Raw genomic sequence first — 13,377 nt, 5'->3', positions numbered from 1 at the left:
AGTGCTTCATAAAAGTGATACCCACCATATCGAAATATAATCTACCAAAAATACTTGGCTCTTTTTTTTATTCTATGTGCTCATCACTTCTCATGATCTGATAGCATAAATATAAACAAATGTGAAGTTGAAAAAGTGTAATGACCCTAAAACATTTCCTCAAACACTTTTGGCTTTTTGTACCTTCTCATAAAAGTACAGTCTGACCTTTCCCCCACCTTACTTTCTTCATCTTTCTTCCTAAACCAATTCCGTTTGAGAAACCACAATCTCTCCTAGATTGACCTTCCCAAGGCCAAGTAACCTAGTAAAGTAAACCTGATAAATAAACCACGTGACTTAAAATAACACTTTTAAGTCTCATTAAAACTACTTGTGTATAGTAACAACAGCACAGTCACTACTAACATTGCAAAAACTAGTCATCTTTAAAATTTTATTTGAGAAAAAAATAGAAAATCAAATTGTATTCGCAACTGTTTTTCTAATATTATTTGTTCTTAAACATCCTGAGGACTCTTTGTGGCATCAGTCAGAACCACATTGATGTTATATGAATACATATTTTAGTGCAAATTAGTTCAGGAAAAATTTAAAGAAAATTAAGCAAAAATGGTAGAAAAGCAAACTTTTTAAATTCATTTAGTGTAGAAAACATATTCATATTGATAATTGATTTATTTTTATTTCCATTTACTTTTGGTTTAGTAATGGTTTGATTGGTAAAAGAGTATCAGTTTACCATTCCTATTTAAATTTGCATCTGATTTGTAAGACATACTACCAAAACTAAAACTTGTACTCAGACACCCCTTACATGACCAGTGCTACTAGAAAAATGAGGTAAGTTATATGTTTTGGCATAAAAAGGCTGCTGAGATTAAAGTAACAATGAAATTGTATACTCTGTTTCGATAATTATAATTGAAAAGCTGTGAATGCCCAAAGGCGCTCTCTATACCAGGGAACTGCTCTGAAGTGTGTATATATTTTTAAAGGCTTACACATCAACCTTCTCACAATTACTGGGAGAATGTTTTTGTGGAAATGGGTATTGTATCATTTGTTGTGAAAACTAGAATTCAGTCTTTAAAAGCACCCTCTTCCCTTGGTTTCCCATGGATTAAGTTTCAGCGGGAACATTTTGCATACAGGTAATGCACCGAGTTTGAGGCTTTGTTCAGTGGGCTGCCAGCCTTCCTTAGCTACAAGAAGACGTGGTCTCTGTGTTGTGTGTTTCAACTACCTCAAGGTGGTATGGAAGCTGACTCTTCAGTTGCCATATGTGACTTTTGTGTTGAAATTTGTGTTGACATTTGTAGGGTCAGATAAAAACTGTGTGTTGCTCTTTCTACTTTCTTTCGGACTGTAACTTTCAGACTGTTGTAACAGCTTTCTCCAGGTGTAATACGTGAACCAGACCAGACCCTGTGCTCCACTCTCATCGTCTCCTTTAACTGTAAAACAGTGAGGATTAAGATTCAAGTCAAAAATTCTTGCGACCCAAAGAGCAATAAAGTAATTGGCTGGAACCTATTTTCGAAAATTAGAATTTCACACTAAAAGTACAGAAACCCTGTAGTTGCTCTGTAGCTCCAGGAACCAAGGATCATCCAAAACTAAAAACAAAACAACAACAAAACAGAAAGGCTCAATCATGCTTAGTAGGGCAAAGTGGAAAATTACTTTGTGACCCAGATAGGTTACTAGTACAAAAGCCTTTAAAAAAAATACCTCTAAATAGGGAAGAGTATTTAATTAATAGGCTGGTTCATAAACTTGTAAGTAAACTTTCAGTTGAATTTCATGAATCTCTAAAAAGAGAATCTAGTTTTTGTCCTTAAAAATAAATGGTGGGGGGCGGCGCCTGGGTGGCTCAGCGGGTTAAAGCCTCTGCCTTCAGTTCAGGTCGTGATCCCAGGGTCCTGGGATCAAGCCCCACGTCGGGCTCTCTGCTCGGTGGGGAGCCTGCTTCCCTTCCTCTCTCTCTGACTGCCTCTCTGCCTACCTGTGATCTCTGTCTGTCAAATAAATAAGTAAAATCTTTAAATAATAAATAAATAAATAGAGGGGTAGCTGGGTGGCTCAGTGGGTTAAAGCCTCTGCCTTCTGCTCGGGTCATGATCCTGGGGTCCTGGGATGGAGCCCCTCATTGGGCTCTCTGCTTGGCGGGGAGCCTGCTTCCTCCTCTCTCTCTGCCTGCTTCTCTGCCTACTTGTGATCTCTGTCAAATAACTAAATAAAATAAAAATTTTTAAAAATAAATAAAAAATAGAAATAATGTCTTTCTATTGAAAGAGCCTTTCAACTGAAAGGCTTTTTGAGAGCCATTTGAGTTTCCAGATGTATATATTTGGAATACACACACGCACATACACACACACACGCCTCTGTTTAGAAAGCATGTTTTCAAAAAATTTTAATAGGGAAGAACTATAAAAATTATCTTACCGTCGTTCTTCACTATACTGCTACCCTGAACTCTGCCCATCTCAAACGTAGTCACTTGCTCAGCATTTCCATGTGTCTGACTGAAAGCCATGCCACACCTGCCCCAGACTGAGCTCTGGAGAGCCAGCTCGCCTCCTCTGCACTCAACCCTCTCACAGCCTTTGCTATATCAACCTGTGGTACATTTATGCTTTCAGTTGCTTAGGGCCAAAGTCTTGGCGTCTTTGTACTTGACCTCTCACACCCCACAGCTCCATCTGTGGGTTCCACCTTCACAGTCTGTTGAGAATGCTGCTGCTTCTCTTACCACCCTTGTCCAGGCCACCATTATCTCACTGGGTCATTGCTGTGGTATTCTCATAGGTCTCCCTACTTCTTCCCTTGCATGTTTAGTAAAGTAAGTCAGATACTGTCATTTTTCTGCTCAGGATCTTCCCGTGTCTTCTCATCTCACACAGAAATGTAGCCACAGTCTCTATGATGACCTCTGAGGTCCTACATCCTCTTAGCCCCTCATTACCTGTCTGATCACATCTCCTGCCAGACCCCTATGCCTCTGCCCCAGCCACACGCGCCTCCTTGCTGTTTCTCAAACACACCAAGCCCAGCACCCGCCTCAGGATCCTTGTACTTGCTATTTCCTCTGACTGGAATGTTGTTCTTCCAGCCTCATTAGAAAACTGCAAGTGTTTTAAAACTCATTGCCTCACTTCCTTTGGGTCTTTATTCACGTGTCACTTCAGACCAAGTCTAACTTTCCTATTTATGTTGCCACACCCTCTCCAAAAAACAGATCTCATATTCCCCATAGCTGCTTAATTTTTCTGCATAACATATGCCATCATCTAACATACTGTATATTTTACTTACCTTGTTTCTCTTTCTTCTCTCACTAGAATATAAGCTTCTTCAGAGCAGAGTTGTCTTTTTGTTGATTGCTTGCATTGCAGCCCCTAGACTAGTGCCTGACATGAGCAGACCCTTGGTAATATTTATTGAATGAATGTAAGTAACATTTTAGGTGTGTTTTTCTTTCTCTGAATGTAAAGTGGGGATGACTATAGTTCATTAGAACACTGAATAGTGCAGATCCTCAACAAAGTTATGATATAGATGGACTTTAACTTTCATAACCTTGCCCTTTTCTAATAACATAAAACTATTAAGTATATTCAAAGAATATTTGACATAGAGGCAAAATATAAAGAGTAATGACAACAAAATATAGCAGCCATGTTCCCACCACACAGGTTAAGAAACAAAACCCTCAGTATTTTTGAAGCCTACTCTGGGCTCTCCTTACCTCATTCTCCCTCTTCTCCTCCCTGCAGAACCCCTGTTCTGAATTTGTGTATTGTTCCTACTGATTTTCTTTATAGTTTTGCCACATGTGAATGTATTGTTCAGTTGGGCATATTTTGAGTTTTAGATAAATGGAATCCTACCAAGCGTGTCTTTCTACAGCTTGACATTTCACTCTGATGTTCTGACCTTCATCCATATTGATGCATTCGGCTGCTGTTCCTTTATTCTTGCTCCTATATAGTATCCCCATTGCACGAAGAGACTGCCCCTTATTTATGCGTTTTCCTGTAAATACAAGTTTAGGAGTGTTTCCTTGTTTTTTAATGGTAAACACAGTGCAGCTATGATCATAATCGTGCCTGTCTCATAAGACACGCGTGTGAGCTACGGTGTATTCTTAGGAGTCCAGTTGCTGCTCAGTGGGGTATATGCATCCTTCATTTCATGGATTAATGCCAAACTATTTTCAAACATAGTTGTACAGGGGCACCTGGGTGGCTCAGTGTGTTAAAGCCTCAGCCTTCAGCTCAGGTCATGATCCCGGTGTCTTGGGATCGAGCCCTGCATCTTGCTCTCTGCTCAGCGGGGAGCCTGCTTCCCCCTCTTTCTCTGCCTCTCTGCCTACTTGTGATCTCTGTCAAATAAATAAATAAAATCTTAAAAAAAATAGTACAAATTTATACAACAGTCAACAGTACACCAGAGTATTAATTGTTTTAAGTTTTCTCAGTGTCCTTATAGAGGATATAAGATGGCACCCCAGTGTAGCCGGGGCACAGGGATGCGAGAGCAACTGGCTCCAGGGGTCCCAAACAGACCAGGTTCAGCCACCCCCACTGACACTAAGAGACAAGTGGTGGTGAAAGGAGAGAAGAATTTATTTCAGTGTGGCCAACAGCAGGAGACAACATCTCAAAGATTCTCCAAAGTGCTGAAACTGCTTCTGGGTTTATATAAGGAGAATGTGGGACGGAGGTGGATGGGTACGTGCAGATGGGCAGTAAAGGTCAAGTCAGTAGTCGCAATGGGGTCAGTCACGTGTGGTCCTGCTGGCTTACAGCAGTCCTTCTTGCTTGAGGGGTAGTTTCGGTTCCTATCACGGGATGTTTTGCCTGCAAGGTATCTTGCCTGACTTAAGAGATAAGCTAGGAAGAACTTAATTAATTAGAAATTTTGAGGTCACCATGGAGGCAGTTGAAGCCCCTTTCATCAACTTAGTTTTAATTTGCACTTTCCTGTTTTCTAATGAAGCAGCATATCTTTTCAGCCTTAATTGGCCAATCCTGTTTTCGCCTCTGTGAAATACCCATCTGTGTTATTTGCTCTTTAGTTAGATGGCTTTTGTCAGAGTTCTTCACATTTTCTGAATACATATCCTTTGTCCGCGTAATGGAGATACATTCCCTCAGTTTGTAACTTGTCTTTTCACTATCTTTGGATGAGTAGAAGCTCTAAATTTTAATGAATTTAATTTCTCAGTCTTTTCCCTTATGGGTTTTTATCTTTGAAAAGTTGTTTCCAATCTGATGTGGTTTGGGAATATAGGTGAGGTTCGGTGGGTGGAGTCCAGAGCCCATGACCAAGAAAGAATTCTTGAGACTCATTTGGGGCAAAAGGTTGGTTTTATTAAAGCACAGGGACAGGACTGGTGGGTAGAAAGAGCTGTTGCATGGGGGTCTTGAGGAGTGGTGATTATATACTTGGGTTTGGGGGTAAGTTAGGAAAAGGGAGCTTTCAAAAGAACTTTCATATGCTAAAGAGGACTGACCCACAAGATACCACAGGCCTTGCCCTTGTCAAGTTAAGGTTGTGTTCCCCTCTAGCAAGGCATTAACTTTAAGATAGTTGGGGGATTCCTGGAAGAATGTCACACAGGTCCCATCGAGGAGGGGTGGGATGGGGGGAGCTTGTAGGGTCTCAGCTTATGCTCTGTCTTCAGCTAGCCTTCTGCTCCCTCATCATTTCTAAGGTCATCTGGGAACTTTTCCATCCTCTGTCAAAACGTACTGCTCCTGGACCCTTCCTTTGACCAGTCCCTGACAGCCTGTTCTCCAGAAGCTCTGAAACTCAGCCACACAGGCACAGGTGACTGAGAAGAGCTCAGTTTCAGAAAACATTTTTATGTAAATAGGAATCAAATAAGAGCTAGCCTGCAATGTTTCATTTTACTTATTTTTCACTAGTTATAATTTTATATATTATATAAATATAATATATTTATTATAGGAAGCACTGACCAGTACCTTACAAGAAAGAGATTTTGGGGGGCACCTGGCTGGGTCAGTCATAAGAGCATAGGACTCTTGATCTCAGGGTTGTGAGTTTGAGCCCCATACACCCATGGGTGTAGAGATTACTTAAATAAATAAAACTTAAAAAAAGAAGAAGAAGAAAGAAAGAAAAAGAAAGGAAAGGAGGAAGGAAGGAAGGAAGGAGGGTAGATAGATAAATAGATTTAGTTCTGAAATCAGACTCCACTCATGTAACGTAAACCCTGGTTATAACCTTAATTAGAATAATCTGACCTTTTCCTAGTCTTACACAGAGTGCCAATGTACCATTTTAAAGCTGTTTTAAAAGTGATTGCAATGTGAAATTTTTCTGCCTGTACATAGAGAAAGGTCAATATGAATTAGTAGAATTAGTAGAAGTCTGTATTAAGAATGTTTTAAACTAATTTTTTATGTAATACTGTTGAGTATGTGATACTATTAATTTGGAAAAAGTGCCTCTGTGGTGCCCAAAAAATGTGTTTATTTTAGAAGCAGAGAATTGTGGACTTATAAATTGGCCCTTAAAATTTCTTAGTTGGGGGGCGCCTGGGTGGCTCAGTGGGTTAAACCCTCTGCCTTCGGCTCAGGTCCTGATCCCGGGGTTCTGGGATCGAGCCCCGCATCGATCTCTCTGCTCAGCAGGGAGCCTGCTTCCCCCTCTCTCTCTGCCTGCCTCTCTGCCTACTTGTGATCTCTGTCTGTCAAATAAATAAATAAATAAAATCTTAAAAAAAAAAAAATTCTTATTTGGGGCACCTGACTGGCTGAGTTGGAGCAGGTAACTCTTGAGCTCAGGGTTGTAAGTTCAAGCCTCATGGCGGGTATAGAGATGACTTAAAAATTAAATCTTGAAAAGAAAAAAAAATTCTTCTAAGGTGATCTTTCGGGCAGGGGAATTCCTTCTGCAGCATCCCAGGCTGTTTTCTGCCCTTGGACAGAAGGCTGGGTCAAGGCAGTCAGTGTTGGTAGCCAACTGTGCCCCTGCATCTTCTCAACAACATTTATTTGCTTAGCGCACACCTCTTTTTTTTTTTTTATTTCCATTGTGCTAACGTAAACTTCACATCAATTTCTGCCTTTGGAAAGGAGAAAACTCTTTCTTCTTTTACACTCCTAGCACTTTTCAAACACTCCTGACACCAGGTGTGTGGGGTTTTTCCCACACCATCTAATTCTCCATCCAGTTCACCGGCTGGGTATTGTACAGGTCAGTTCCGTTCTGACTCCTCCCTCACCTCTCCACCTTTTGACACCAGTCGCAAGTCAGGTTGTCGCCTGTGCTTCTAACCGTACATGGAAGGTTTCCACAACCTCCTCCTCCTCAACTAGAATCGTATGCTAGACTGTCTCACAGAACCCAAGAAAACCGTTTACTTACTAGGTTACCAGTTTACTACAAGGACGATTGAAGGATACAGATGCATAGCCAGATGAAGTGCACAGAGGTCAAAGTCCGTAAAGGTCCTAAGCACAAGAGCCTCTGTCCCCATGGATTTGGGGGTGTATCACTTTCCTAGCCTGTGGATGCATTCACCACCCAGAAACTCTCCAGATCTCATACTTCAGGGGTTTTTATGGTGGCTTCATTACACAGGCATCATTGATAAAATCATTGACCCTTGGTGGATTATTCAACCAGTAGCCACTGTCTCCTCCACAGAAGTAGGCAGGTGGAGCCGAAATTCCCATCCTCTAATCACAATTTAGTTCCCCTGACAACCAGCTATTATCCTGGTTTTCTAGAGTTTTCCAGAAAAAAATTTTTTTCTCATTAACATAAAGTCAGGTGTGGTTGTTTATGAATAAAAGTCATTCCTTTCACCTTTATAGCACTGGGGCTATTTCAGGAACAGGACAAGACACTAAATAATATAACAAAAGATGCTCCCTTCCCTCTTAATCACTTAGGAAATAACAAGGGTTTTAGGTGCTTTGTGCCAGAAATGAGGACAAAGACCCAAGTATGTATTTGTTATTCTGAATCACATTATCACAGTTTTCTTACAAGTTCCAAATCAGTTTCTAAATAAATGAATTTTTATTTTACCAAGAAAAGTCAATGTGGTTTGACTATCTAGTAGGTAAATGTAGATTCCACTGAAACTGAATGAGGGCTTACTCTGTGTCAGACAGTGTGCTAGGTGGTACCTCATTTCACTTAACCCTTGCAATGACGCTACATATGCAGTTTGGTAATGGGATCCCTGATAAATGGATAAAGACCTTGGCCAGTGAAGTTAGAAGCAACCTGTACCAGATTTCACAAAGAAAACTGGGAAGCGGTATAGCATGCCTCCTGATTCCAGAGCTCACTCTTGCTGTAAAGGAACGATACAATACTAGTAACAGGGATACTTTCCTGATGACCTAAATGAATGACACATACAAATTTGGGGAGGCTGCAAGCAGTATCGAACTATGCCTAATGCAGTTGTCAGGCCTTCCTAGAACACTGGAAGTAGAAGTCTTCAAGGATACTATATTACATTTACTCCAAAAGTGCAGTTAGATCTTGGGATGGGTTAGTAGCATATATGCCTCTCTTGTTTGAACCTCTCTTGTAGGAATCTCTGTTTCCTAGCTGCTCTCTCTCTCCGTTCTCTCATCTCAAAACCACCCCTGACTCCTGACCTCCCCAAGTACTTTCTTCAGTTCCTTTACTTACCACCCAGCTTAGCCTTTCCTCTTTCCAAGCCTATCTTCCCCCTTTCGATTTTCCTCCATTTCGCTGTGCTTTCCAAAACCCTTATTCATTGCTAGGAAACTGCATTCTTAACCTTTTTCATAGACATACCACTTATGTTTTGTTGCATAACGAAGTACCCTAAACTTGGTGGCCTAGAACAGTAATGATTTATTATTTAGCTCAATTGTGTGGGTTGGGTCGATGGGTTCTTCTGGTTTCACTCTCAACTGGAAGGCTTCCTGAGCCCTGGGCATAGCTGGGATGGAGGCTCTCTCTCCCTGTAGGCTTCTCAGAGGAAGGCTAGACTGCGTGTCCTCGCAAGGTGGCGGCAGTAGTCCAAGAGGGCAAGCACTTGCTTATCAGGCCTCATTTTCTAGTATTACATGGCCAAGCTCATTGCAGAAGACTTTCCAAGGGTGTTAGACAATACTGAGAAGAGTGATTCTTTGGGACCATTATCGAGGCAGTCCAGTATAATCAAATACTTTGCTCACTTCCTAAATTGCCATTTAGAAACCTGCTTTCCCTATGATCATCCTGTTTCCTTAATAATTGCCCTTGGGTTGTGGCTCATTATCCTTTGAAATATCCCCCATTTCTCAGAAGCAGAGGACAGGGGACTTAGAGTTCTGCTGTCCCAGTGTTCCCCTCCAACCCTTCTTGAAAAACCTTATTCTGCCCACAAGTGCCCCCCCCACTTTTTTAAAGTTAACCCAATGTACTTTTACTACCCATTTATCATACTAATTTTCTGCTGCTCTGTGTGCCTTGTATTCTTAAATCCCTAGTATAGTGCCTGATACGTGGTGTTCAGTGTCTCATGGTTGGCCTTGTATGTGCTCCCAAAGGTTCTCATTATAAAGGTTGCAGGCCTTAAATGTCTGACCAGGTAAATTCAAGATATACCCCTTTTATTTCATACAGACATTTTTTAGTTTTCATTATTTATTGCTATGTGGTCCTCTTAAACTATCCGTGCTAGAATTTTTTTTCTCTTTATCAGAAGAGAAAAAACTTTTTTTGTTTTAGACAGCTTTCAAGTAAATCAGCGATGCCCAATTCCCCAAAGTTCTGAGAGTTGGTCTGACCTCAAGGCTTGAGATACTCATTTCCTGGGATGCCAGTACTTACTGTTGTTTCTGGCCTCCCTTCACTCTTTCCCCACCCACTAAGGATAGAAGCTCATGAGACAAGGGGTTTTTTTCTGTTATCCTAGGAACAGTGTACAGCAAGTGGAAGATATTTACTTAATACTAGTTGAATAAGTGAATGGAATAAAAAATGTTTGAGATATTTTGAGGAAACAGCATTACTGAAAGTGTGCATGGTGCAAGCCCTTTGTATTTTTAAATATTATGTATGTGCCTAGAAAAATTCTCAAAGGAAACACGATAAAACATTAATAGTGATTTTTCGGGTGGCGGGAAGTAGATAGGTGCAAAAAGTATGGATTGGGAAGTTTTACTTTATAATCTGAAGTGTGTGTTATTTTTAGAATACTTTATATTTTAAAATAAAGACTTTACAAATAAAAAATATCCAATATGAAGGTTTGTGTTATTTCCTTTGTAGAGGTAGATGGATAGAGAAAAGTCTAGAGAAACTATTAGTGTGTGTTCGTGTGCTATAATAAAATGAATGTAAAGCTCATACCTGTGTAAAAAGCCATGTCCTGTTTTTCCCTTAGCATTGTATATCAGATGTTTTTACATCACTAAAAGTTATTAAAGCTCATTTTTTTTTTAAAGATTTTACTTGTTTTCGAGTGAGAGAACACAAGCGGGTGGAGGGGCAGAGGGAGAAACAGACTCCCTGTCCAGCAGGGAGCCCGATGCAGGGCCCATCCCAGGACCCTGAGATCATGACCAGAGCTGGAGGCAGACACTTCACTGACTGAACCACCCAGGCTTTAGGGGCGTAAAGCTCAATTTTAATAAATATTGCACTGGATGGATAAGTCAGTATATTTTATACTTTATCGTTGAACTTTCACAGTTATAAATGAGGGCTCAGGAAACAATTTTATTCATAAATCTTTGTAATGCTTTGCTGGTTTCTTTAATAAAGATTTACAGAAGTAGCTTGGTTTAACTTGGTTAAAACATACTGTTGTTATCTTTAGAAGTACTAAAACACTTGAAAATAACAGAGAGTCTTGTGAACTTTAAGTACATTGGCTTTCTGGGCGGCACTTGCTGCCCCTTGGCTTGATTCCTTGCAGAGGACCTCAGTATTTCAAAATATCTGGCCTATTTACATAAAGCTTAGCCCAATGATGTCCATTTCTGGTATATAGCATATATTATATATATATAAATATATATATATTTATATATAAATTTCCTTCTTCAGTATTTGATTTTGAATATATTTAGTTTGAGGTGGGATTTAGTAATTTTTTTCTTTTAAGATTTTATTTATTTATTTGACAGACAAGATTTAGTAATATTTTTAATTAATGCCCTCAGTAGCGTTCGAATATGGTTAACAGAATACACAGCTTCTTAAACTGACCTATTCCCTTTAGGGAAATTAAGAAGTCATCAAACGGCTCAGTGACCCTGCAAAGTGATGTACAGTCGGGGGGGCGGGGGGCGGGGTGTGTGTGTGTGTGTGTGTGTGTGTGTGTGTGTGTAATACGTGGTCATTGTTAAAACAGCTTTTCCTGATGAGACCTGTGCCATTGAATGAGGACATGTGATAAGTCACCTTCTATTTCATTGCTGTTGGTGTTAATGCTTGGTCTCGTGATTCTTCGTTCACAGGTGAAGGTGCTGCACAATCAGCTGGTCCTTTTCCACAACGCCATTGCCGCTTACTTTGCCGGGAATCAGAAGCAGCTTGAACAGACGCTTAAACAGTTCCATATCAAATTGAAAACCCCTGGAGTGGACGCCCCATCTTGGCTTGAAGAACAATAAAAATCACACCCGGAAAAAAGAAAGAAAAACAAAAGTCACATCGTTTTATTTCTAAACAAACCTAATAAGAATTAAGCAGAGTTGGGTTAAGATTAGGGAAGTGGTGACCACAACTATTGTAGTGATTCTTGCACAAACAGCTTTAATTTTTTCCCTTTTTCATACTTTAACAACTGAACTGTTAAATTTGATGGGAAGGTGGGTGATTTTAATGTAAACATAATTTCTATAATCTGAACACAATTTTCCTTTCTGAGAAATCTTTTTGTATCGTGAGGGTTGATGGCTATTTCTGTAGTTTGAAAACATCTAATATAGATTTGCACTGACCAGATAAAAATTCAAGGTTTTTGGTCCTGGAAATGGGGGCCAGTTGTAACTTTTCCAAAGGGAGGTTTACATGATTTGTATCAACATCAGATATTTTATATATGAATATATTAAACATCTTTAAGAGATTCATCTTCATGTATCATCTTAAAGAAAAAAGAAACTATTTTGCAGAGTAAAATTATATGGTGTTCCTGCAGCGTCCACACACAGGCAGCAGCTCTAATGGATGACTGATTGGCTTGTGGAGTTGTGGCAAATACCTTTTTAAAAATGATTCTGTACTATTGTAATTTTGTTTAAACTTTTTCTTTCTTCCTTCCTTCCTTTTTTTTTTTTAAGACGCAGGAATCACACTGTCATTTCTGTGAGGCCTTTGAGCTTAAGAGTTTGCATCGCCCAAAGTCACTGGGCGGTTATGTTAGCAATTTCTTTGGATTCGTAATGAAACCTGCTTAAGAGAATTATTTTTGGCAGGTGGACTTGGGAATAGAAACTCTTGATGGTTTCTAGAGTCGAAATCTGTGCTTGGAAAGCAAGATTTCGGGTAAATTCCATTTTGACAGAAGTGAGTTCCTAGACAGCTTTTATTGACTTCCATATGTAACAATACCGGTTAAGCCTTAAATCACAGATATGTGCCTTCTCAGAGACAGTAATTCTCATTCAACCAATGTACATAATCCATAAAGAAACCCCTTTCAGATAATGTTCAGCGTGTCTGTTCCTTCCTTGGAAAGGAACACTGTGTATCGGTGTTGGGTTTCTTTGTATTCCTTAAACCGCATTTCAGGTTTATGGTAAAAGCAACTTTTGAATTTGCTCTTTGGTTTTGCTTCATTCCTTGCATGGAATGAGAAGACGGAGGAATTTTTTTTCATTTGAGTAACGGAAAGGTAACCTGGGACAGTGCGGTGGTAACAAGAAGAAAGGGGATTGGAAAGGCCAGTACTGTTTCAGTTGCTCAGCACTGTTGGGTTTGTGTTACGTCTCTGACCTGTCTGCTGTGTGGTTCTATCAGTCATGTAAGCCTTTTATGTATAAGTTCTCTCGATTTTTGTCATAGACATAAATTAATATGTCTTCATTTCTTTTGTGTTGAAATGAAGTACTAAAAAAAATTACTGTTATACATGAATTTTGTGGACTGTAAGATTTGTTATATATGTTCAAATGCCTTTTAGCTGGCTTTTTAATTAATATGCCTGTTTTCAGTGCTTAATATGTACAATGTAATGTGATTGTAAATCATAAACCTATTTTAAATCATTCCTTCCTGTATATTTGTACTCTGACAGAGCCTTATTTTATTCTTCCAGCAGAATTACTACTTGTGATAGTTCCTGTACATTCCCCAGAATGTGCCTCTGGTGTGAATTTTGTATTCTTATTAAAAGTATTTGCTGCACTA

General features: G+C 39.7%; 1 protein-coding gene across 6 annotated transcripts in view; it reads left to right on the top strand.

Annotated features, from left to right (window-relative positions):
* ARFIP1 (ADP ribosylation factor interacting protein 1) overlaps positions 1-13,377 on the top strand; it is a 104,027-nt gene extending 90,650 nt beyond the window's left edge. For all 6 annotated transcript variants that reach the window (XM_032855508.1, XM_032855512.1, XM_032855507.1 and 3 more), the window contains one exon: positions 11,481-13,377. In XM_032855508.1, coding sequence (XP_032711399.1) covers positions 11,481-11,636 — 156 coding nt within the window. In that variant the 3' untranslated portion in view covers positions 11,637-13,377. The remainder of the gene's footprint in view (positions 1-11,480) is intronic.

This window comes from Lontra canadensis, unplaced genomic scaffold (genome assembly GCF_010015895.1).
Source record: "Lontra canadensis isolate GAN:19392208 unplaced genomic scaffold, GSC_riverotter_1.0 scaffold10, whole genome shotgun sequence".
Classification (NCBI taxonomy): Eukaryota; Metazoa; Chordata; class Mammalia; order Carnivora; family Mustelidae; genus Lontra; species Lontra canadensis.
The sequence above is the reverse complement of the archived record's forward strand: the minus strand, read 5'-3'. Positions and strand labels throughout refer to the sequence as shown.